This window comes from Mobula birostris, chromosome 11 (assembly GCF_030028105.1).
Source record: "Mobula birostris isolate sMobBir1 chromosome 11, sMobBir1.hap1, whole genome shotgun sequence".
NCBI classification, from domain to species: Eukaryota; Metazoa; Chordata; class Chondrichthyes; order Myliobatiformes; family Myliobatidae; genus Mobula; species Mobula birostris.
The window spans coordinates 16261251-16287539 of record NC_092380.1 but is presented as its reverse complement, the minus strand read 5'-3'; the positions used below and the strand labels follow the sequence as shown (position 1 = coordinate 16287539).

The window sequence follows — 26289 nt, the reverse complement described above, 5'->3', positions numbered from 1 at the left end:
CAGAGTCTCAGGGGACCTTAAGATCCATAACTCTAAAGTCCATTCTGCAGGTTCCTTCATAAAACAAAGTTCTTCAAACCAAATAAATGTACAGTGAAGAGTCATTTCAGGCTCAAATAAAATGTCCAATTTTCCCAGTATCTTTCAAATTTTTTAGTGGTATGTCTCAGAGAGAAAGTCACTCGTTCCATAACATAAATTTGAACTATTTCTATCCATTCCAGCACTGTAGGAGACTCTTTGCTTAGCCATTTCCTGGTAATCGCTTTCTTACTGGCTGCTAGTAGTATTTGTAACAAATATCTTTCATGTTTTTTGAGTCCATTTGGTACATTACCCAAATAAATAACTTCAGAGTCAAAGTTAATCTCTGGGCTGATTATTGACCTTATCTTTGTTAACACATCTAACCAATAAGACAAAATCTTTGGACACTCCCAGAAAATATGAAAATGATCAGCCAATATATTATCACACATTCTCCAACATTGACCTTGTTCAGGTCCATTACTTTGTGACTTCTTTATTTTTGGCGTTATGAAAAATCTTAAGATATTCTTCAAGGTGAATTCCCTCCACAGATCTGAGCTTAAAGTAGTCAAATGTGTCCTGCATATGTTTTACCAATTGTCTTCTGTCAATTTTATATTGGCTTCTTTCTCCCATTTTGATTTAACATACATTGTGGAGAGACCCCTGTTAGATTGTAAAATCGAGTAAATCCTGGTTATCAGTTTCTTTTTAATATTACCTTTATACATAATAAATATATTAATCAGACTTAACCCTTTCTCTCCAATAGTTTTAATATTATTATTAAAATATTGTCTTAGTTGAAGATATCTAAAGAAGTGTTGTTTCTCTAAGTGATACGTTTCTGTAAGTTGTTGAAAGGACTCCAAACCCTTAATGGAGGATATTGTACAGTATGAGGTGATTCCCTTACTTGTCCAATGTGTAAATCTACCATCCAATTGTGCTGGAAGGAATTCTGTGTCATGTGCCACCGAACGTAGTATTCTTACATTACTTTCAAATCTTGGGTCTTTGAATTCTTTATACCAGATGTTTAGAGGGACTGTTGTCCACTTAGTCAGTTTATTGAAATGCTTCTTTGGGAGTGTTTTATCCCCCAGTGAAGATGGGAGAGGGATATTTATTAGACTTTGTTCTAAATCCTTCCACTTTGCCTCACAATTAGAGTCACACCAACAGACCAGACTGTGCAGCTGTGCTGCTCTATAATAGTCTTCAAAGCAAGGCACAGCAAATCCTCCTTTATCCTTGGGCAGCTGTAGTGTCTGAAATCTAATTCTTGTTTTCTGTTTTCCCCAAATAAATGTTGAAATCATCCTTTTCCATTCATTAAATTGCTTAAAAGATGCTTCAACAGGCAATGATTGAAAAAGAAAGAACAATCTAGGTAATACATTCATCTTTATGGCTTCTATTCGATTATACATATCCATTGGCAGCAATGACCATCTATTTAAGTCTGCCTTAATATCAGCTGTTATGGGAATATAATTATGTTCGTAGGTAGTAGACAAGTCTTCAGGTATTTGCACTCCTAGGTATTTAATAATATTACCTTTCCGTTTGAATTTACTCATTCTGTAAATCTTTTCTTGTGGTTCGTAATTAAAATTTAAAGTTTGGGTTTTATGTAAATTTAATTTATAGCCAGAGTAGGAACCAAATTCTTTCAGCAGGGATAATAATTTAGGCAAACCTGCATTAGGATTGGTAAGAGTCATGAGAATGTCATCCGCATATAAACAAATCTTATTTTCTATATCTCTGATCAGTACACCTGTTATATCTTGTCTTCTCTAATTGCCTGGGCCAATGGCGCGATAAAAAGAGCGAAAAGCGTGGGGCTTAGGGGGCACCCTTGTCGACATCCCCTTTCAAGAAATATTGTTTTAGATAAATTCCCACTTATTTTAATTCTGGCTGTAGGGGAAGAATATAAAGATTTCAGACATCCAACTACCTGATTATTAAAGCCAAACCGCTTAAGTCCCAAGAAGAGATATTCCCATCGTACCGAGTCAAAGGCCTTTTTAGCATCAAGGCTAATAACTACAGATTCCAGGTTATTATTGCTCATATGGTCAATGAGATGAAGGGCCCGTCTCACATTGTCCTGGATTTGCTTACTTTTTACAAAACCTGTTTGATCTGTGTCAATTAGATCTGGAGTTATATTTACAATCTTTTTACTAATATTGATGCAAGTAATCTATAATCTATGTTTAGAACAGATATGGGCCTATAAGAACTACATTCAGTCCGATCCTTACCACTTTTAGGAATTACTGAAATTATTGCTTGATCCCAGGACAGCAGAGTCTCCCCTCCTCCGAGAACATAATTAAGACATTTCTTAAGTATTGGTATTATTATCTCTCTTAAAGTTTTGTACCATTCTGCTGGGTAGCCATCAGCACCTGAGATTTTATTTGTTTTTAATGCTGATATAGCCTTACCTATTTCTTCTTCTGTTATCTCCTGAGTTATTAGTTTATTTTGCTCCGTTCCTACCGATGGTAAATCTAAGGACATTAAGAAATTAGATATGTCTGCTAACTCTGTAGCTTTGGGCTGAGCATACAACATTGTGTAGTACGTTTTGAAAGATTTTTGAATGTCTTCTAATTTATGAAGCATCTTATTAGTCTGGGTGTCTTTCACCCTATGTATAGATATCTCATCTCAGCCTGTTGTTTACGTATTCTCCATGCAAGTAATTTCTTAGATTTGGGACCATTCTCATAGAAATTTTGTTTAACAAACTTAGCTCTCTTCTCAACATCACGTTCATAAATATTATTTAGAATTCGTTTTGTATCCAAAGTTTGATTCAAGACATTACTGTCGTTATACTCCATATGCTTACTCTCCAAAAATTGTAATTTTTCAATAAGATCCTTGATTTGTTTCTCTTTTTCCTTTTTCTTCTGAGCTGACCACTTTGAGTTTACCCCTAATAACAGCTTTTGCAGCATCCCACAGAGTGCTGGGGACACCGTTCCTTATAATCTTCAAACTCTTTCTTTAGGTATTTTAAACATAGAGGATCATCCAAAAGACTGGTATCAAGTCTCCACAAGGTATCTATGGGTTTGTGGTCTAAATGTAATGTTAAGTAAACCCCTGCGTGGTCAGAGATGTCTCTTACCCCTATATCGCATTTTATAATTCTGTGTCTCTCTGAATTAAACATTAAAAAAAATCTATTCTCGAGTACGCATAGTGGGGGTGAGAAAAAAATGTGAACCGTCTATCAAGCGAATGTAACTCTCTTCATTTATCTATCATGCCTATTTCTTTGAGGAGGTTCTTGACATGTGATGTTTCCGGGTTTATCTTTTTTGTTCTATTGGAGGAGTCCAGGAAAGGATGTAATTGAATATTCCAGTCCCCCCCCCACATATTACCACACCAGGCTTTTCCATAGCTATCATATTAAAAACCTTCTTAATCAGCTGTTTATCATTTCCTGGTGGTCTATAAACATTCAGTAAAGTAACTTCTTTATGATCAATAAAACCCTTCACCAGTAAATAACGCCCTTCTTTGTCTCTAATCTGTGAGGAAAACTGGAAATTTACTTTATTTGAGATTAATATTGCAACTCCCCTTGTGTTTCCCCTCTCAAAAGAAGAGTAATAACAATTTTTAAATCCCATTTTGCATAACTTCTCATGTTCAATCTTTGAAAGGTGAGTTTCTTGCCAAAAAATTATATCTTGCTTTTCTCTCTTCATTTTAGCTATAGCCTTACTCCTCTTGATTGGGTTCTGTAACTCATTCATATTAAGGGTGATTACATTGTATTCTTCATACGGCCTTCCACTCCAATAAAAGAAGAGTTTATATAAGTAGTTAGATATCCCTAGTTGACCTGAACAAATGAACTTCTGTCTGTACAACAAGCTAACATTTAACATATAAACAACAAATATAACATCTGTGACTTCCATCTTTGAAGTTTAAACTAAATTCTAAGTTGGGGGGAGGCTCTTAAACCCGAAGGGGCCCCTCCTCGTGCAGGTTGATGCCTCTGAATAATTGAAATCAGGACAGTGCACAAAAAAGAACAAAATCAAACAACAGCTCCCAAATTTGTGGTCAGGTCAGTTATAGTAATAAGAGCTTACAGAGGAAAAATCATTTATGTTCTATTTTTAAGTTCTTAATACAAAGTAAATTATAATTTGGTGTTAGGGTACATGTGATTTTACTAACCTAGCTGAAGGATATTTTATCACTATACTTTTGAGAGCTCTCATGCAGTATCTTTGTTGCATCGAAATTCCTTTAGCTTGTCCTGGATGTGTTTCAGGCGTGTTTCTCGGTCTTGACGGGATTTTGCACCCGCTGTCTCCCAGGAAGGCTGCCTCAGTTTCGCCGTGGCTGTGCCTTGCGTGGGGACCACGATTCCGGGACAGTCCGGGAAAAATCCCCTGTTCTTCAGGTCTTCCGTCGCCTCTGATGCGTTACTGTAGATGACTTGTCTAGTGCCAAAAAACACTCGAAGTTTGACTGGGTAAAGAGTCTGGAACTGGAGCCCCTTTTCTTTAAGCATTTTTCTGATGGTGGAGTAAGCCTTTCTTTTCATAAGTATTTCGGTCGGGTAGTCTTGATCAAAAAATACTTTTTTCCTGTCGTAATAAATCTCTCGTTTTTTCCAAGCAGAGCGAAGCACCAACTCTTTAATTTTATACTCCTGAAAGTAGAGACCACGGACCTTGGGTTGGAACCTTGTGGTGGTTCGGGTCCAAAAGATCGATGGCAGCGTTGTATGCCGAGGGCGACATCGGGAAGGGACAACTCTGTTTTAATAAATTTTTCCAGAAATTCCTGAATGTTTTCTCCTTCTGCCCCCTTGGAAATTCCATGGATACGTATGTTATTCCTGCATGAACGTGCCTCCAGGTTCGTTAGTCGAGCTTGAATGATCTCCTGAAGTTCCAGTGTGCGGGAAAGAACCTCCTGGGCCTCAGCCTTCCATTCCTCCACTTCTGTCACCCTTGCTGCATATCCTCAACTCTGCCTGTTATTCCTTTTAAATCACCAACAATAGCATTCAACTTCAGGTTAATTTCTTCTCTGAAATCCACCAGTTCCTTCTTTAGAAAACCCAAGGTATCACGCAGTTCTGTTTTTCATGTCTGAATGAAGCGCCTGTATTTCGGCCATGATGTTCGCATGAACAGCCTCCATATCCTCGTGTTCAACTTGGTTGCTAGCGCTGACGTCAGTGTCCTCACCGTCAATCAGTATTTTATCGCTTGTCTTTGGGTTTTGTTGTGGTTTTCCTCTTGTCTTTCTTTTGTTCCCCCTTTCATGCTACAAGACTCACTCTTCTATTTAAATAACTTTCTTATTTAGTGGGAAATAAGACCATCTGGGAGCCCTTACTGATTATGCTGTTGGCTGTATCTGCTCCATACCGGAAGTCTGACTCAAGTACTTTTATTGAAGTATTTAAACTTATGGTTACTTGTCCAAGTTTAGTTTGGATATGATCACATGTAAGAAAATATTTTATTAACATCTGATTGATCCTTTGGAATGCAACACTTTTGACGTGTAGTCACCATTTTAATCTTGGAAGTAATGGTTGCCTTAGAGTGAGACCATTCTCTAACTTGATCAGCATATTCCCAAAAAAAACACAAGAAGGACTTAACAACTTCTGAAGCTAATGAATAGCTTGCTGTTTTCTTATCAATTGATAGCACAGCCGATTTGTGTGATTTGTTTTAAAATATTGGAACTTATTCAGAAGAAAGTGTGCTTGAGATGTTGACTTTCTGAATAGCTGCTTTAATCATTTTGTTTCCTGCCTTTTTTTTGCTGATTATGAATATATTGATAACAGATAACAATCAAGTTTACTTAGTTATTTTTTCACTTCATTAATACTAGATTTTTGAATATCTTTTTCCCCAATGAAGATTTGAAGAAAATGTTTCTTTTAGTTTGGGGCTTTGCACAAATGTTAAGATACTGGACCAAAAGCCTGGATTACTAAATGTAATACTTGACCAATTAACAAATTAACAATGTGTTGCGAGTGCTACAATACATAAGTAATCCAGGTTGAGTTCCCATCTGCTCCTGACATTACCTGATTCTCCTCCTGATCCATTCATACCAAGAATTAAATGGCAATTTGTGGCTTTTTGTTTGACTCACTAATAGCTAAATGTCCAGAAATGGCTGCCTGTGACTTTTGGTTTCAGTAAACATGAAATAAATTATTATTATGCTGGTTTATGGAACATTTCTCAGTGTTAATTTGATTAGTTCTTGTCCTGTCACTCCAGCACCTTTTTAACCAAATAAAACTGCTGTACTCTCAAACAAGGTGTGACAGTATGTTGTTGCATGAAATGTTGGGGCCACTCAAAAGTAATTTAAAGGAGAAGGATCCAGGCAAGTTGTAGGTTGAACTATGTCACTAAATCAAATTTATTATCATATGCACAAGTACTTGTACAGATAGGAGTAATTAAAAACTTGCAGCAGCCACACAGCAACATATAAGTAGCATTCAGTGCATTTTAGTGCAATGAAGTCAAAATGGCCATAATGTTACTAAACTGTTGTGATTAGGGTTTTGCCAGTTGGTTCAAGACTGAATGGTTGAAAGGAAGTAGCTGTTCTAGAACTTAGTGATGTGGGGCTTCTGTACCTCCAGCCTGTTGGTAGCGTTGCTACAGCAGAATTTTGTATACAAAGACAGAATTAGAAGATGGAGGTAAATTTTTTAACTCTTGATAATGATAGCACAAATATAACCTATGTCTGGCTATTAGACTGACAAAGAGGGCTCAAATTAAGACTGATTAAGTTAGCATGGGTCATTAAAAAAACAAAATTCAACAGTCCATTTTTACAAAATCGAAGTCAGTGAATTTATCAAATCAAATCAAGTTTAATTATCATTCTAACTATACATAGATATAGCTGAACAAGACAGTGTTCCCCTGGGGCCAAGGTGCAAAACATTCAAAATAGCAAGTAACATATTATTACCATATACTACCCTGAGATTCATTTTCTTGCAGATATTTACAAGAAAATTAAGAAATACAACAGAATTTATGAAAGCTAGACATAATCAAAGACTGACAACTAATATGCAAAGAATATATATTCTGCAAATTAAGAAAATACTAAGAACATGAATTTTAGGGTCCTTGAAAGTGAGTCTGTAGGTTGTGGAATCAGTTCATAGTTGTGGGGAGTGAGGTTATCGATGCTGGTTTAGGAGCTCGATGGTTCCTGAAGCTGGTTGTGTGGAACCAAAGGTTCCTGTACCTCCTGACCAATGGTAGTAGTGAGAAGAGAGCATGGCCAGGATGGTGGGGCGTCTTTGATGGATATTGCTTTCTTGTAGTAGCACTCCTTGTAAATGTGTTCTGTGGTGGGGAGGGCTTTGCCTGTGATGGACTGGGCTGTATCCATGACTTTCTGTCGACTTTTCTGCTCTTGGGCATTGGTGCTTCCATACCAGGCCATGATGCAACCAGTCAGGATACCCTCCACTGTGCATCTATAGAAGTTTGCCAAAGTTTTAGATCGTATTGAATCTGTGCAAGCTTCTAAGAACGTAGAGACACTGTTGGTGGCTCTTAGGTGCTGATCCCAGGACAGATCCTCCGATGTGATCATGCCAAATAATTTAAAGTTACTGACCTTCTCCATTTACGATCCCCGAAAGAGGGCTAGTTCATGAACCTCCAGTTTCTTCTTCCTGTAGTCAATAATCAGCTTGGGTTTACTTTTGTTGAGGGAGAGGTTGTTGTTTTCAATCTCCCTCCTACGTATATACTGATCAATCTTCACCTTTGGAGCTGTACTTAGCCACACAATCACAGATGTAAAGCAACTAGAGTAGGGTCTAACCACACAGCCTTGTGGTGCACCTGTGCTGATGGTGATTGTGGAGGAGATGCTGTTGTTAAACTCTACTGACGTGTGAGGAAATCGAGGACCCAGTTGCACAGGCTTAGGTCATGGTGCATAGTGTTTAGTTTCAAGGGGATAATAATGTTGAATGCTGAGCTGTAGTCAATGAAGAGCATGCTGATGTAAGTATCTTCATTGTGCAGATATTCCAGAACTAACAAAATGGCATCTGCTCTTGACCTGCTGTGACAGTAGGCAAAATGGAGCAGATCCAGCTCACACTTCAGGCAGGAGTTGATGTGCTTCATGGCCAGCCCCTCAAAACACTTTGTCACAGTGCTACAGGAGGCTAGTCATCGAAGCAGGCTACCACATTCTCCTTTAGCACCTGTCTGGTCGAACCCTGCTTGAAGTAGGTGAGTAACTCAGACTACTAAAGTGAGAGGTTGAAGATGTCCGTTAACACTCCAGCCAGTTGATTAGCATAGATCTTCAGTACTTGGCAAGTATGCCACCTGGGCCAAATGTTTTCCACGGATTCATTCTCCTGATGAATGTTCTTAGGTTGACCTTAGAGACTGAATCTTGTTATACAACATTTCCTCCAATTGAATGATTTTATGTATTTTGTCAGTTGATATATTTCAAATACTCAATTCAAATATAGAAAATGCTGGAAAGAGAAGCCAATTGAAACCCTTTGTTAGAACTAGAAAAGAGAGCAAGTTGATTTTAAGTTGTAGAGAAGGTGGGACGGGAATCTGAATTGGAAGTATACTTATTATCACTGTCTTAGTACAGTGAAAAGATATAAAGTTATTTTAAGTTACAAAAATAAATAGTTCAAAAAAGGAGTAATGAGGCAGTGTTCATGAATTGTTCAGAAATCTGATGACAGAGGGGAAGAAACTTTTCCTGAATGATCAAGCTCCTGTGCCTCCTCCTGACAGTCCTAACGAGAAGAGGGCATGTTCTGAATGGTGAGCATCCTTGATGATGGATGCTACCTTCTTGAGGCACTGCTTCTTGAAGATGTCCTCAATGGTCGGGATGGTTATGCCCGTGATGGAGCTGGCTCTGCAGCCTCTTGTTGTGCATTGGACTGTCCATTCTAGGCTGTGGTGCAACCAGTCAGAATGCTCTCCACTGTACATTTATACAGAGTTGCAAGAGTCTTTGGTGACATACCAGATCTCCCCAAACTCCTAATGAAGAAGAACCACTGGCGTGCCTTCTTCATGATTGTATCAATGTGTTGGGCCCAGGATAGAACCTCGGAGATTTGATACCCGTGAGCTTAAAGCTGATTGCGCTTCCCACTGCTAATGCCTCAATGAGGACTGGTGTGAGGTTTTTGTGATGTGATTCAACCAGCTGATCTATCCCACCTCCGCAGCCAACTCTGATCGAATGAGGCCAAGGTTGGTTAACGTATAAACCAGATCATTTTTTCAACAGCTAATGAGGGAAGTTAGAAAGAGAGAACACAAAGTAATGTAGAAGTTGTGAAATGCAGAGCTGCAGGAAATATCTAGCAGGTCAACCCATCTTGGTAGAGATGGAAAACTAAGCCAGTGAAGATGATCTAAGGCAGAACTGGAGAATTCTGTTAGGCAGCAACAGAGAGCAAAGTATCTGAAATTGTTGATTAGATTCCAGAAGGCTACAGCGTGCTAAGACAGAAGCTAAAGTATGTCAGTTGGGCTTTGTTATGACAGGGCAAGAGGCCAAACACTTGTAGATTGGAGTGGGATGGAGAATTAAAGTGGCTGACAACAGAAAGCTCAGGATCATCTTGTGGATTGTACTCGAGTCGTCTTTATATGTTAGTTTTCTCCAGTGTAGAAAAAGCCACATTGTGAACATCAAAAGCAGTACACTACATTTGAAAATGTCCAAGTGCGTTAGATGTATCAAATAACTTTATATTAATCCTATTTACCAGCAGTTGGGCCATTGCATTGGCAATTCAAGTGCTTGTCTAGGTGTTTTTTTGAATGTTGTGGGATTCCTTCCATTCCAGACTGCAATCAATCACTGAGTTGTAAAATTCTTCTTGGATCCCCTCCAAACCTTTTGCTACTCCTTACCTTATACCTACGTTCTCTAGAGTCATAGTCATAGAGTACTGCACCACAGAAATGGGCCTCTTAGCCCACCTAGTCCATGCTGAACTATTATTCTGCCTCGTCCCATTGACCCATACCTAGACCATACCTTTTATACTCCTGTCATCCACATAATTATCCAAGTTTCTCTTCAATGTTGAAATCTAACCTGCATCCACCACTTCGCTGGCTGCTCGTTCCACCCCCTCACCACCCTCTGAGTGAAGAAGTTCCCCCTCAGGTTCCCCTTGAAATTTTCACCTTTCACCTTTAACCCATCACCTCTAGTTCTATTCTTACCCTACTTCAATGGAAAAAGCCTGCTTGCATTTACTCTATCCAAACTCCTCATAATCTTGTATGCCTCTATCAAACCTCCCCTCATTCTCGTATGCTCCAGGAAATAAAGTCCTAACCTATTCGACCTTTCCTTATAACTCATGTTCTCAAGTCCTGGCAAAACCCTTGTAAATTTTCTCCGTACTCTTTCAATCTTCTATCTTTAATGTAGATAAGTGGCCAGAACTGCACACAATACTCCAAATTAGGCCTCACCAACGTCTGATACAGCTTCCTAATATCCCAACTCCTGGTCTCAGAACTATGATTTATGAAGGCCAATTTAACGAAAGCTCTCTTTACAATCCTATCTACCTGTGACACCATTTTCAAGGAATTATGGATCTGTATTCCCAGATCCCTCTGTTCTACTGTGCTCCTCAGTGCCCTACTGTTCACTGTGTCCTACCTGGTTTACCCTCCCAAAGTACAACACATTATATTTGTTTGTACTAAATTCCATCTAACACATTCAAAATGTTGGAGGAACTCAACAGGTCAGGCAGCATCTATGGAAAGGAATAAGCAGTAGTTTTTTTCAGGTTGAGACTCTTTGTCTGGACTGGTGTACTTAATAAAGTGGCCACTGTGTACTTGCGCTACCAATATTTTTGCGGGCAGGTTTGTTAAAGATGTTGGGGAGGGTTTAAGCTAATTTACAGGGAGTTGGGAGCTGGAGTGAAGGGTCTCAGAATAGGACAGATGGTAAAAAAGCAATGATAGCATGCAGTCAGACTGTCGGGAAGGGAGGGCAGATGATCAGGGTGAGTATCAGTGTATTAGGGATGCAGAATCAAAAAGGGTAGCAAGTACAGTACTCTATGCAGAGAGTATGAAATAAGGTGGATGTTCTTGTTGCACTTCTTACAGATTGTTGGGTATGATGTTGTGGCCATCACTGAATTGTTGCTGAAGGATGGTTGTACTTGGGAACTGAATGTCCAAGGTTACACATTATATTGGAGGGATAGGAAGGTAGGCAGAGAGAGTGTCGTGGCTCTGCTGGTAAAGAATAGCATCAAATCATTAGAAGTATGTGATGTAGGATTGGAAGATGTTGAAACCTTGTGAGTTGAATTCAGAAACTGCAAGGGTGAAAGCACCTGAATGACAGGTATATACAGGCATCCAAACAGTAGCTGGGATGTGGACTACTGATTATGATGGGAACTAGAAAAGGCGTGTCAAAAGGGCGATGTGATAGCCATGGGAGATTTTTGACATGCAGGTAGATTGGGAAAATTAGTTTGGTAAAGGATCTCGAGAGTGAATTTGTTGAATGCCTACAAGGTGACTTTTTAGAACAGTTTGACGTTGAGCCTACTAGGGGATCAGCTTTACTGGATTGGGTGTTATGTAATGAACCAGAGGTGAGTAGGGAGCTCCTAAAGGAATGCTTAACAGGCAGTGATCACAATATGATTGAGTTCAACTTGAAATTTGATAGGGAGAAAATAAAGTCTGATGTAGCAATATTTCAGTGGAGTAAAGGAAATTACAGTGGTATGAGAGGAGAGTTGGCCAAAGTAAACTGGAAGGAGATGCTGGCAGGGATGACAGCAAAGCAGCAATGGCTTGAGCTTCTGGGGAAAAATGAGGAAGAAGGTGCAGAATAGATGTATTCCAAAAACAAAGAAATACTCAAATGGCGAAATACTACAAAGGATAACAAGGGAAGTCAAAACTAATGTAAAAGCAAAAGAGAGGGCATGCAGCAAAGCAAAACTTAGCAGGAAGGTAGAGGATTGGGAAGTTTTTAAAAACCCTGCAGAATCATTAGGGGGAAAAAGATGAAATATGAAAACAAGCTAGCAAGCAATATCAAGGTGGATAGACAAAAAGCTTTTTCAAGTATATAAAAAATAAGATAGATGAAAGTGAATATAGAACCGCTAGAAAATGAGACCGGAGAAATAATAATGCAGGACAAGGAGATGGCAGGCGAACTGAATGAGTATTTTGCATCAGTCTTCGCTGTGGAAGACAGTAGCAGTGTGCCAGGCTTTGAAGGATGTGAGGGAAGACATGTCAGTTCAGTTACTATTACAAGGGGGAAGGTGCTCACAAAGCTGAAAGACCTAAAGGTACATATGTCATCTGGACCAGATGAACTGCACCCCAGGGTCCTGAACGAGGTAGTGGTAGACATTGTGGAGGCATTAGTTATAATCTTTCAATAATCTTTGGACTCTTGCATGGTTCCGGAGGTCTGGAAAATTTCAAAGGTCACTCAACTCCTTAAGAAAGGAGGGAGGCAGCAGAAAGGAAATTATAGACCAGTTAGCTTGACCTCAGTGGTTGGGAAGATGTTGGAATCAATTGTTAAGGATGAGGTTATGACACTTGATGGCAGAGGACAAGATGGGACGAAGTCAGCATGGTTTCCATAAAGGAAAATCTTGATTGGAATTCTTTGAGGAGGTTGCAAGTAGGATGGATAAAGGGATGTTGTACATTTGGACTTTCAGAAGGTCTTTGACAATGTGCCACACATGAGGCTGCTTACCAGGTTTAGAGCTCATGGTATTACAGAAAATTTACTAGCATGGTTACAGCATTGGCTGATTGGTAGAAGGCTGCGAGTGAGAATAAAAGGATCCTTTTCTGGTTGGCTGCCAGTGTCTAGTGGTGTTCTGCAGGGGTTGGTGTTGGGACCACTTCTTTTTATGCTGTCTATAAGTGATTTAGATCAGCTTTTCTCAACCAATAAATGTGCAAATTATTTTCTAAACAGGGAGAAAATCCAAAAATTTGAGATGCAAATGGCCTTGGGAGTCCTTGTGCAGAACACCCTAAAGGTTCACTTGCAGGTTGAGTTGGTGGTGAGGAAGACAAATGCAATGTTAGTATTCATTTCAAGAGGTCTAGAACATAACAGCAGGTATGTGATGCTGAGTCTTAATAAGGCACTGGTGAGGCCTCACTTTGAGTATTGTGAACAGCTTTGGGCTCCTTATCTAAGAAAAGACGTGCTGGCATTGGAGAGGGTGCAGAGGAGGTTCACAAGGATGATTCTGGGAATGAAACAGTTATCATATGAGGAATGTTTGATGGCTCTGGGCCTGTACATTTACTACTTCTACCAAAGTGCATGACCGTGCATTTTCCAACATAGTATTTAATTTGTCACTTTCTTGCCCATTCTTCTAATCAGTCTAAGTCCTCTGCTGCCTTCCTCTTTCCTCAACACTACCTGCCCCTCCACCAATCTTGATATCATTTGCAAACTGAGCAACAGAGCCATCTATTCTGTCATCTAAATCAGGGTTCCCTGAGAGGTTGCTCGGGGGTTCTGTGAGAGATCATAATTAAAAAAATAAGGTCCCAATAGCGCCAATACCCTTGAATAGATGAATACCAGTGAATAGATGTTAACAACAATGATATAGGTACCACTTGAGCTTGGAGCCGAGATGTTAATTGTCAGACCAGATTTTACTTCGTGATCTGATGATGTGTGATACTGAGATGGTCAACTGAAGGAGGAAACCCTGCTAATCTTCAGCTTGAGCATTTTTAAAATTTCATTACAAACTCACTTTTTTAAAGTAAAATAATTTTGCCTACCTATTGATAGCAAATCACTTAAGGAAAACCTGTTTTATATGATATTGCTAGGTGTATCAGTGAAGTGTTATCTATTTGTTACTATTACAATATTTCTTTATATTTATTGCAGAAGAAAAAGAATATATCTGCTTATCAGCTGTTTTGCAAGGAGTACCGGATTAATATTATTGCTGAGCATCCAGGAATAGGTAAGGGCTTTTATTTTTTTTTACACATGACGTGCAACATTAATTGTGCCTCTGCCATTTTCTATTTTTATTTCAGATTTTCAGCATCTCCCAGTTTTAGCTTTTCATGCAAACAACAGAAATTCAGCAGATGCTGGAAATTCAAGCAACACACATCAAATTTGCTGGTGAACGCAGCAGGCCAGGCAGCATCTGTAGGAAGAGATGACGAAGGGTCTCCTGACGAAGGGTCTCGGCCTGAAACGTCGACTGCACCTCTTCCTACAGATGCTGCCTGGCCTGCTGCGTTCGCCAGCAAATTTGATGTGTGTTGCTTTAGCTTTTCATGCTAGCTTGTTCATTATGGGGAGGGTGAGCAATACTCTTTCCTATATTAGATTCTGAAATAAGAAACAGGAGAAGGGACTGGTAGAACAGGTTAAGAAATAACTGACGATAAGAAGATAATTGATCCTTGTTCCTCTTGTGATCAGGAATTGATCCTTACTGTTTTATCATGGTATCCTCTAAAGGGGGCTGTTCAGCTCATCCTTGTTGCCCCATTATCACAGCTATTCAATTAGTTTTCTCCCTTTCAAGATTGCATGCAGTGTTGCTTTTAGGCAGTTTATTTCTGACATCTCGTTACATAAATTTCTTTCCTCATTGCCTTTCATATTTCTTCTAATTAAGTTAAATCTTTCAGATGAGTAGGGTGGAAGTTTATGCTAAGTGAGAATATGTTCCAGGAGGGCTTAGAAATGCTTTTCTTCCTCACACCAACACCCCCCCCCCCCCCACCCAAGCCACCACTTTAACCATGCTCACCTCAATCAGCAACTTATATCTGAGTTTACTCAATGCATTATGCCCTGTCCTGCTAATGCAGTAGATGCAGATGCAGTACTTGATACTGTACCTCAGTACCTTGATATGGCACAACATTGCGGGCCAAATGGCCTGTAATATGCTATAGATTTCTATGTTCAATGGTGCATGGCGCTTTGCACTACTTGAAGGAAATATAGAGAGATGCATCTCGTCATTGAAGAAGTTCATTTATATCCAAAGTGGCTTTATTACTGTGTGGGAAACCAGTACTGTATATAGGCAACACAGGAAAAACATTATTGAAGGTTAAAAGTGATTGCCAATCAATACTGTAATCATTTTTCACCCAGTTATAGCTTATTCTATATAATTTATAGGTCACTTTCTTTGACGTGGGTCTTCAGATTCTTACTGAGCTGATCATGTGGAAATCGCATGAGCGTCAAAAGAAAGTTATAAATTGGGTCGAACAAATACCTTGGAGATTCAAACTAGTGAGCTTGCACTTAATCACTCCATTGTGCATTGCAAATCCTGTGCTTAACTTGTGTCAAAATTGAATCTGAGCTGTTCGGTATGGGTGTGACAAGCTAATCATTTACTAGAGTGGACAGGCGTTATTGGTAAATGAGGACATCAATTTAAGATCATCATTAAAAGGTGGTCTTAATACTTCATTTTGATCCAAAGAGTTACAAGGACATAATTGTTTAATGGAAGAAGAATCTGCATATGCATCCAACAAAAAAGTGCACAAGTCTAAAGGGAAAGACGATGTTTGTTCAAAGTTCAAGGTAAATTTATTATCAAAGTACATATATGTCACCATGTACTACCCTGAGATTCATTTTCTTGTGGGCATACACAATAAATCCAATAACCGTAATAGAATTGATGAAAGACAGCCCCAACAGGCCAGACAACCAGTGTGCAAAAGGCAGCAAATGGTACAAATGCAGAAGTAACAATAATACTATAAATCCAGATACATCTATACCCAGACGTGTCTGCGTCCAGTTTGGAAAAATCCAGACGTGCCTGTGACCAGGTTGGGCAGTGCTCTGGTCAGCGTCTGTTCTCCATGTTAGGGGGGCTGAAACTTAAACCTGGCTGTAGGTATAAAAAGCAATACTGTTTCACTTTAGAAATGGAGATATTCTTTACGGAACAGAGTGATATGGCCACTGACTGGGGATCACCAAGGCATGCCTGGAGCTAGCGCTGGACATCACCATAAGCTAACCGCTAGTGGTGCACTGCTGGATAGGCGGGCAGGCACTGGGAAACCTGAAAACGCTACTGCCAACATTCCAATTAGCCCACCAGCACCACAGGCTGCAGCTGCTGCAAGTGTTTCTCGGGGGAGCGGTCCACTTACATCTGAGGCCACTCAAATGGTTAAGAGAAGAAAGACACGCATGGTGCGGCCATTAGAAGTAAACACATTCAAAGCTCTGAGATTCATTTCTTCAAAGATTTTCCATGTGAAATTGTTCAGAAACGTTTTGGATTCGCTGATGTAATGCGTATGGCTTTTCAAAGACAGTTGCATCCATCTCTTCAATACCCAGCTAAATTAAGGCTTTTCGGCAAAAATTCTGGGGTTCATATTTTTGAGGACCCAGCTGAAGCATTGCGTTTTATTAATTCTTTCCCTGACGAGTCTGAAGTCTGAAGTTTAAATGATTTACAATTGTTTGATTGTCTCGTGACGTAAGGAGTGATGAGGTTGGAAGATTTGTTGGGTATTGAAAGTCTTTGCCTTAAAATGTACTTTTACACAGTAATATCTACATAGATCTTCAGGAAGCCACAGTACTAAACACCAGTAGAATAATCCGAAAGTTCCTAGCAGTTGACAAATAATCGTACTTGACTATGCCTGTACCTCAGGTTTTATCAGCTTGAGCTGAGAAAAATAATATGATAATTAATAAATATCAAGAACATGAGATGAAGAAGTTTTGAAAGTGAGTCCATAGGTTGTGGGAACAGTTCAGTTTTGGGGTAAGTAATGTTGAGTGAAGTTATCCCTTTGGTTCAAGGTCTTATGGTTAAGGGGTAATTACTGTTCCTGAACCTGGTGGTGTGGGTTCTGAGGATTCTTCACCTTCTTCCTGATGGCAGCAGTGAGAGGAGAGCATGTCCTGGGTGGTGGGGGTTCCTAATGACGGATGCTGCTTTCCTGTGACAGCATTCTGTGTGGATGTGCTCAGTGGTTGGGAAGCTTTACCCATGATGTACTGGGCTGTATCCACTACTTTTTGTAGGATTTTCTATTTAAGGGCATTGGTGTTTCCATATCAGTCTGTGAGGCAGCCAGTTAATCCACCACACATCTAACGAAGTCTGTCAAAGTTTTAGATGACATGCTGAATTTTTGCAAACTCCTGAGGAAGTAGAGGCACTGCTATACTTTCTTCATAATTGCACTTGTGTGCTGTGCCCAGGACACGTCCTCTGAAATGATAACACTGAGGAATTCAAAGTTGCTGACTCTCTCCAATTCTGATCCCCTGATGAGGACTGGCTCATGGACCTCCAGTTTCCTCCTCCTGAAGTCAATAATCAGCTCCTTGGTCTTGTGGACATTGAAAATCTGGCTGAATGGTGCCACCACAACAACCTCTTAATCAATCTCTTTCCAATATGTGATTCGTCACCATCTTTGATTTGGATCATATTGAGTTGGTATGGACTAAGGGCAAGGGAATGAGACTGGTGGCTAGCTCTTTCAGAATGTACAACGTGATCACATTGTTTATGAAAGGAAACTACTATGGATGCTGGAAATTTGAAACAAAAACATAATGCTGGAAACGCTGTGCAGCTCAGGTGGCATTTACAGAAAGAAGAATTAATTCTATAACACCTCTCCACAGTTATTGCTTGATCTACTGAATTTCTTCTGTTTGTTTTATTTGATGAACCAATCTTAAAAGTAGTACATGATACCGGAGAGAGACTTTGGCTTAGGGGATGAGGTAACCAGCTTCTTAAACAAAGAAACAGCTGAAAACTCAGGAGATGGTTCATTTAGTTGTACAACAAAGTGACGTGCCATGTTTTCTGATGCAGTTTGTTGGAGGGTCAGTCCCGTGCTCCTATAAGTTGACAAGTTGTATCATTGTGTTTAACTATAACTTGGGGTCCAGCCACTTGCTGATGGTTGCGCTTGTCTTTGCCGCAGATTTTGGTGAACTTAGCAAGAAGCTGGCCGAGGTATGGAAACAGCTTCCTGACAAGGATAAACAGGTAAGCCTGTCCTGTTGTTGTGCTGTATCCAGACTTGCCTTTGGAAGCTGAGCACACTATATTTTTCTTATTAGTACTATTATTATATTACTATGATTGCTATGTGGTTGGGGGAGGCATGGTAGCATATTGGTTAGTGCAATCCCTACAGCACCAACAGTCGCCTATTGGGGTTGAGAGATTCTGACATTTTTAATCCAAGGTTTTTTAGACATCAGGAACGAGGCACAAAACTTGTAGCTTCACAATTGTTTTATTTAGGGTTGATAGAACAGAGGAAAACTGCACAGACTGTGCTGGAGAAAGCCAAGATCAAAGATGGCACTGCTTTGTATTAGCTACTTTATACCCAGAGAAAGGAAAAATTCCCTTCGTATCTATAGATAAGTATTAACCAATTAGGAAGTACTTATTCAATACTGCAATATTAAATTAACCAATGAGGAAACACTTATTCACATAACGGAGAAGAAAGAAGCTTCCGGAACTTCCTGGAATTATACTTTGTATAGCCACTAGAGGCACATTAAACATTTATATGTACAAGGACTACTTAAAATGCAAGTAGATAATTAATTGTTAAACTGTAAGAAAATAACAATTAAATGGTTGAATCTAAGCATTAAGTAGTCAGATCCAACAGGGCTCAATTCCCCATTGCTGTCTGTAAGCACTTTATATGTTTTCCTTGTGACCATGTGGGTTTCCTCTGGGTGCTCCTGTTTCCTCCCACATTCTAAAGATGTTATGGGTTAATGAGTTATGGTCATGCAATGCTGGCGCTGGAAGCATGGCGACACTTGCGAGCTGCTCCCAGAACAGTTCTGGAACTGTGTTGATTGTTGACGCAAAACAATGCATTTCACTGTGTGTTTTGATGTACATGTGACAAATAAAGCTAATGTTTAATCTTTTAAAAAAAAAAATTGGCACTAGCCACACAGAGTTTAGATAGACCAGAGTGGCTTGTTTGGCATTATTTTGATGATGTACCTTCCATATATTTTGTGATTGGCTGGGAAGGCAAAGGTTTTCAGAGTTGATTTTAATTTTCTTCTCCTCTCTGAGATTGTGTCTTTGGAGGCAGGGTTTGAAGAAGGATTTGGTCATGATGCTGTTACTGCTATGGTTAGAGTTGATGTGCTCATAGAAACACAATAATTACAATACAGGAGGAGCTGATTCAGTCATTGAAAAGCTTTGCCTTTTCATAAGAGCAATCCTTTGTATTGCTTCATGCTTCTTGTCTGTGGTCCTACATCTGTAAAATGCATGGTTTGATGTTTTAGCCAGTGCGTTCCATGTCAACACTGTGTAAAAATTTCCTAGTGTTCTTTTATCGGCTATCTTAAATTTATGTCCTGAATATCAAAACACTAAACTACAGATGCTAGTGAGCTAAAATTAAAACAGCAAATACCAGAAACGCTCACTCAGGTCAGGTAGCATCTGTGGAAAGAGACATAGAGTTTAAGTATCAGGTCAAATATCCTTTGTCAGAACTCTCTTCAATTTCTTTGACTTTAAGTTTTAACTCTGTTCCACTTCCCCGAAGATGTTGCCTGACCTGCTGGATGTTACCAGCATTTTGTATTTTTAAGTGTATGCCCTCTTAGTTCTTGACCCACGAACCAGTGTTAATTTTTCATGATTTTATAGACATTTTTCAGGTATTCTTTCAGCCTTCTTTAAGAATCACTCCAGATTTGAACTATTTCTGAAGTTCTTCAACACTGGCTCTGTTTGAAAAAATCTTGACAGTTCTTTATAAAGGTTCATTATGGTTCTCTTGCTTTTGTGCTATATGTTTTTATTTCGAAATGCTACAGCCCCACATGCCTGCCTTTGAAGTCAGTCAGTTTCATGTGGTTGCAGTCTTGTTAATTGGACGCAGGCTTTTCTGAGAACACTGTTAATGTATGACTGGATTGTGTCAGATTCTACAGCTTTAATAAACTATGCAACAACTCATTCAAAGCTAACACAAAGACTACTTATTGTTGATACAGACACATTACGTAGAGACCTTTTATTATGGAAAATGAGAAGGTTTTTCTTAAAATTCTAGGTATGGAAACAGAGGTGCCAATACTTGCAGCACAAGCAGAACAAAGCCGAGGCTATGACAGTGAAAAGGAAGCTCTCTGATTCACTGGAAGAGGCAGCTGTTAAACAGAAAGGTACTCAGCAATAAATCTGTTACGTAAGGGCAATCCATCCTGCTTATCATGCACACTAAATGCCGTGTGCATCACAATATCCAGTCAGAAGCTATGACCTAGAAGAGAAAATAAAACATGTAAATCCTGACTCAGCTGAGGGATTTAAAAAAAGAATATTTGATATTCACCTCCCGACCTCAGAGATGACAAAAGCTATTACAGAATATACCAGGATATAACATTTTGGTTCTCCATAGTTCCATGAAGCACCCATTTTTTTTAATTCCATGGTCCCTGTTCTGCCCAGTAACAGGTTTATCTTTTTAAAATATTCCTTTTATTGGGTAGCATTTATTACCCTTATTACTCTTGAATTGTTGCTCTTCATCTGGTGAAGGTTCTCACACAATGTGTGTGGAGAGTGTTTCATGATTTAGACAGTAAAAGACCAGCGATTATATTTCCAGGTCAGGATGGTGAGTGAATTGGAGAGGTGGCGGTATTCCCACTTGCCTGCTGCCTTTGTCCTTTTTAGTGCTGAGAGACAAAGGTTTACGAGTTGATTCTTTCACTCTAAAGAAGGGGTTCCTTACCTTTTTTACATCCTGGACCAATACCATTAAGTAGGGGGTCTGTGGACCCCAGGTTGGAAATCCCTGCTCTAAAGTATTTTAGTGCATGTTTATATTATGAATGGTCCAAAAGCATATATTGCAAGTTGAACTTTATTTAACTTTAAATTCTTGCTATACTTGTTTTGTTTCGCATCGTGACACTTCGTCAGTTTAATCTACAGCCAATGTTGCACTCTGTGGATGATTTTAGCTGTAAAGCTTAGACTACAAAAGCTGAGCCTTTCCCAAGAAAGGGCAGACAGGTTTTTTTTCAAGTTGTGCTCTTCATGCTTACTGTGTTATTTTCATGCTGCATTGGATCCGGAGAAATACTCATTTTGTTCTCCTTTACGCTCGTTTAATGATGAATCACAATAAACAATCTTGAATAAAGGATTTTGAAAGAAATGCGGAAGATGATGGGGTAAATACAATGACCATTGGGTACGGGTTCAAAAGATGAGCAAAAGGTACTCGAGGCATGTAAGAACATATGTTTTTATTCAGACTAGTACTGATCTAGGAACTCACTGCTTATAGAGATGGTGGATTTGGATTTTCAAGAGAGAATTGGAGACCTGAGAGGCAACGTTAAGGCCAGTTGCAGAGGGAGACACAGGTTTTGGAGCATGTTGATTAGAACTGAGGGTATGACAGTGTTGAATGCTGAGCAGTAATCAATAAACACCAGCCTGACATGGGTATTACTATTGTCCAGGTGATCCAAGGCCAAGTGAAGAGTCACTGAGATTGCATCTACTGTAGACCTATTGTGGTGATAGGCAAATTGCAGCAAGCCCAGGGCCTGGCCTTGACCTACCTTTCAAAGCACTTCATCACAGTAGATATAAGTGCCAATGGGTGATAGTCATTGAGGCAGCTTATCCTGTTCTTCTTGGGCACTTGTGTGATTGTCACCCTTTTAAAGGAGGTGGGAGCCTTCTACTGCAGCAGTGGGAAGATGTCCTTGGACACTCCCATCAGTTGGTTGGCACGGGTTTTCAGAACCCTACTGGTACGCCATCAGGGCCTGATGCCCTGCGAGGGTTCACCCTCTTGAAAGGAGTTCTGACATCGGCCTCCGAGACAGAGATCACAGGGTCACAAGATGCTCTGACATCGGCCTCCGAGACAGAGATCACAGGGTCACCAGATGCTGCAAGGACTTGCACAGGCGTACTGTAGTTTGTTCTCCCTTTCAAAGTGCACAAAAGGCATTATGTTCATTTGGCAGTGAAGCATCACAGCAATCAATGATGTTTTGTTTCACTTTGTCGGAAGTAATGGCCTGCAAACCCTGCCAGAGCTGTTGTGCATCTGATTCCATCTCTAATCTCAAATGGAATTGTTTTGTGCTTTTAAGATATCCTTCCATAGGTCGTATCTGGACTTCTTGCATAGCTCTGGGTCACCAGTCTTGAATGCCACAAATCTAGTCCTCAGCTGACTATGAATCTCCTGGTTCATCCATGGCTTTTGGTTTGGGTATGTCTAGTACGTTCTCAAAGGCACGCACTCATCCACACAGGTCTTGATGAAGTTGGTGAAAACTGGCGTATTCATTTAGATTCGAAGATGAATCCCTGAATTTTGGTCAGTCCACTGACTCAAAGAAGTTGTTTAAGCATTCCTTCGCCTCCCTTGACCTTCTTGGTCCTCACCACTGGGGCTGCAGTCTGTAGTCTCTGCCTATAAGCTGGGAGAAGGTACATTCAGGTGATCAGACTTTCCAAAGTGTGGGTGTGAGATGGCACGGTCTTGATGATGGTATAACAGTGGTCAAGTGGGCTAGCTCCTCTATTCCACAGGTGATATGTTAGTGAGGAGACTTCTTCAAGCTGGCCTGGTTGAAATCCTCCACAGTGACAGGGAAGGCATCAGCGTATACTGTTTTGTGCCTGCTGATTACAATGTTCAGCTTCTCCAGTCCTCCCAATTTCCCTTGGCAGATAAAAAGGATAATACTTGACCGCTAGAAGTTTCAGGAAGGGTGAGCAGGATTGAGACAGAACTGCCACGTCTGTGCACCATGATGAGTTAATCATAAAGCATACTCCACTTCCTCTGCCTTTTAAAAGACTGAACTGTCCTGTCTTTGCAGAAAATGGTGAAGCCATCAGGCTGCAGCACTGTGTCCGAAATGGCAGGGGATAGCCATGTTTCCATGAAGCAAAGTACACAGCAATCTCTGTGTACTGCAATCTTTCTTTGAGGCCTTCAATTTTATTTTACAGAGACTGTGTATTTGCCAGCAAGATAGTTGTGAGTGGAGGTCTAAAGCCTCTGTGTTTCAATTGTACTTGCAGATTGGCTTACCTGCCCCACTTCCGTTTTCTTAAAGGGAAACTGCACTTGCAACCTGAGTCTGTTGTTGGGATCTGTCGATTTTTGTGGATAGAAAAATTTTTTAAATAGTTTAAATATTCTCAAATAATTCTGTTCAAGACAACTACAATAGTCACATGGCTGTGGTTGTTGTAGTAGTCTTAAACAGGAATATTTGATGATTTCCATCGGAGCTGCTCACAAAGAGATGCCACTTAATTGGCGCCATCTTGCCACAGAAGATGATAGGGTGGTTAAGAAGGTATATGGTGTGTTGGCCTTCATTAGTCGGGGAATTGAGTTCAAGAGTCATGAGCTTTATAAAAGTCTGGTTTAATCACACTTGGAGTATTGTCTTCAATTCCGGTCACCTTATTATAAGAAGGTGCAGAGGAGATTTACCAAGATACTGCCTTGACTGGAGAATATATTTTATGAGGAAGAGCTGAGCGAGCTAGGGCTTTTCTCTTTGGAGTGAAGGAAGATGAGAGATGACTTGATAGAAGTGTATAAGGTAATGAGAGGCATAGATTAAGTGCCTTTTTCCCAGGGTGGCAATGGCCAATTCCAGAGGACATCTTGTTCAAGGAAAGTTTAGGCGAGGTGTCAGAGGTAGGTTTTTTTTTTACACAGAGAGAGTGGTAAGTGCCTGGAATGCACTCCAGGCATGTGGTAGGGGATGATAATATAGGGACATTTAAGAGACTCTTAGATAGACACATGAATGTCGGTAAAATGGAGGGTTATGGGCTATATAGGAGGGAATGATTAGGTTGACTGTGGAGTATGTTAAAAGGCCAGCACAACATTGCGGGCTGAAGGGCCTGTTCTGTGCTGTAGTGTTCTATTTTTTAAGTGTGAGGACTTTGACTTTTGGATCTGAAAACAATAGGTCAGTACACTTTCACGCTGATAGAAGTGTTGGAACTAAAGTATTCGGGTCTATTGACACACACCGTGCACTAACTATGACATGTGAAATATAATTAAAAATATACTAAAATAGGGAAATAATTTTTCTGACATGTTAAGCTATGCTGAGACCCAATCAGGAGCATGATGTTCAGTTTTGGACATTGGATGTCAGTATTTATTCACCTCTAGATTATGTACATTTCACTCTAAGTCCTAAATAGTTCAATTATGAATATTGGCTAAATAAAACAATCTTGAAATTCTCTTTAGTTATAATTTCAGTAGTATCTGATCATGACTTTCAAAAAGGAATTTGGAAGTGTAGATACAAGGAAAACAATTTTTTTCTGATGGGGAATCCAGAACAAGAGGACGTCATCTTAAAACTAGAGCTGAGGTGTTTTAGGATGAACTGAGGAAGCATGTTTTCATGCCAATTATAGTGGAAATCCAGCATTTACCTTCCCACTGGGCTGTAGATAATGGGGATCACTGTCAGGACATATTTTATTGGGTGTAGCGGTTACTTGAAAACAAACCAAAACTGCTGAGAGATGAAGCCAGGGTACTCAACGCAGTATGGTGCGCTTCCAAATAATGAACTTCCAAATCAAGAGAGGTTTGTTCGATCCTATATTGTAAAACCAGCAAAGACGAACGATCTTGAAGAGGTAAAAAACTAGCAAAACAAAATTGATGATATAATGGTCTTATAGTGATATTAAGTCGTATAATAGCATAATTAGTGCAAGTAAGCATTCTAATAAATTCTGTATTTAACTAAGAGAAATTAGTGCAATAAACAACACTAAGCATAATTAGTGGTCAAAATAAATTAGCGGTCATAAGAAACTATCATTCCCTGGTTGCCTCTAACTCTCAACTATATGCAACGGTGTCTGAAACTTCCGGTTTAAGAAGACGCTACTGAAGATGGGCAACAGGTTACTGGTGGTTCAAAAACAAAGGAGTTCAATTAAAACCATTATTAATAACACTTTTTGAATTGAATTGCGGTAGACTATCACCGCAAGCTCTGAAGATGCGAGTGAAGGCAAAACGAATTCTCAGAATGTGCTCTGCTTTTGGTTGCAAAATCGACACACTTGGAGTTGTGCTGGTTGGAAGGGAACAATTCGGAGGGGAGTAGACTGGGACAGAGGAGTTATAATGCCTGTCTAACTAACTTGAGTGCGAGGGTGGGTTGCTCTAAACGCCAAACCGAATTGGAGAGGTTGAGAACAGCTTCTTTGGCAGCAAAATCCAGGTTCAAAGAAAATGATGGGCAACGTGTTCAAGGCCTGGAGTGACTCACTGCAGCAACGCCCAGGTCCTAATGTGAGGTATGATCCACTGTTTGGGCTATCTAAGTGTTGGCCTGTATAGATTGGGAAGGTAGGGTGTTGAGAGTTGGATGAAGTTGAATCACTGTGAGCACCGAGCCAACTTGGAGAGGTCGAGAATGGCTCCCTTGGCAGCAAAATCTAGGCCCGGGGTGATTCACAGGCAGTGGGGATGGGTCTTAGTGCGAGGTTCGGACAATTTAAACACTGGCCCAGATAATCTGGGTACTTCTCTGTCTGTGACCTGAGGCTATGAGACTGCCCCCTGTTGCTGTGCTTCTTGTCTGTGAGCTTTGGGGCAATTTGCCCCACTAATGTGATGAACTGAATACCGAGGCTTTGGGGCTACTCCAGGGATTTGGATCTAAGGACTCAATTTGATTTAGATTGCTGTTGTTGCTTGCTTCTTTTGTTGGTATGATTTGTTTTGTGTTGTTTTTCTCTTTCTCTGTGGGTATTGGGGGGTTGGAATACGCAACCATACTCATTTGCTTCTACCACACCCCAACCCACGTGATTACTGTAATACATGTGCCACTATATACAATACAGACAGAAAATAGATATGTGCCTCCTTTATCAGGAAATAATTAAATCAGTAATTAGTACTCTCCTTTGAGCCAGACGTTTGTGGGTTCAAGTCTCACTTTGGAGAAAATCCCAACTGAACATTCAGTGAAGTACCAAGGGAGCACAGCACTGTTACGGGTGCTTTGTTTCTGATGAGATAT

At 40.0% G+C, this 26289-nt stretch overlaps 1 protein-coding gene across 3 annotated transcripts in view; it reads left to right on the top strand.

The window, feature by feature from the left end:
* hmgxb4a (HMG box domain containing 4a) overlaps positions 1–26289 on the top strand; it is a 62325-nt gene that overhangs the window by 26409 nt on the left and 9627 nt on the right. For all 3 annotated transcript variants that reach the window (XM_072271752.1, XM_072271754.1, XM_072271753.1), the window contains 3 exons: positions 14056–14134; positions 18135–18199; positions 20268–20379. In XM_072271752.1, the coding sequence (XP_072127853.1) occupies positions 14056–14134; positions 18135–18199; positions 20268–20379 (256 nt within the window). The remainder of the gene's footprint in view (positions 1–14055; positions 14135–18134; positions 18200–20267; positions 20380–26289) is intronic.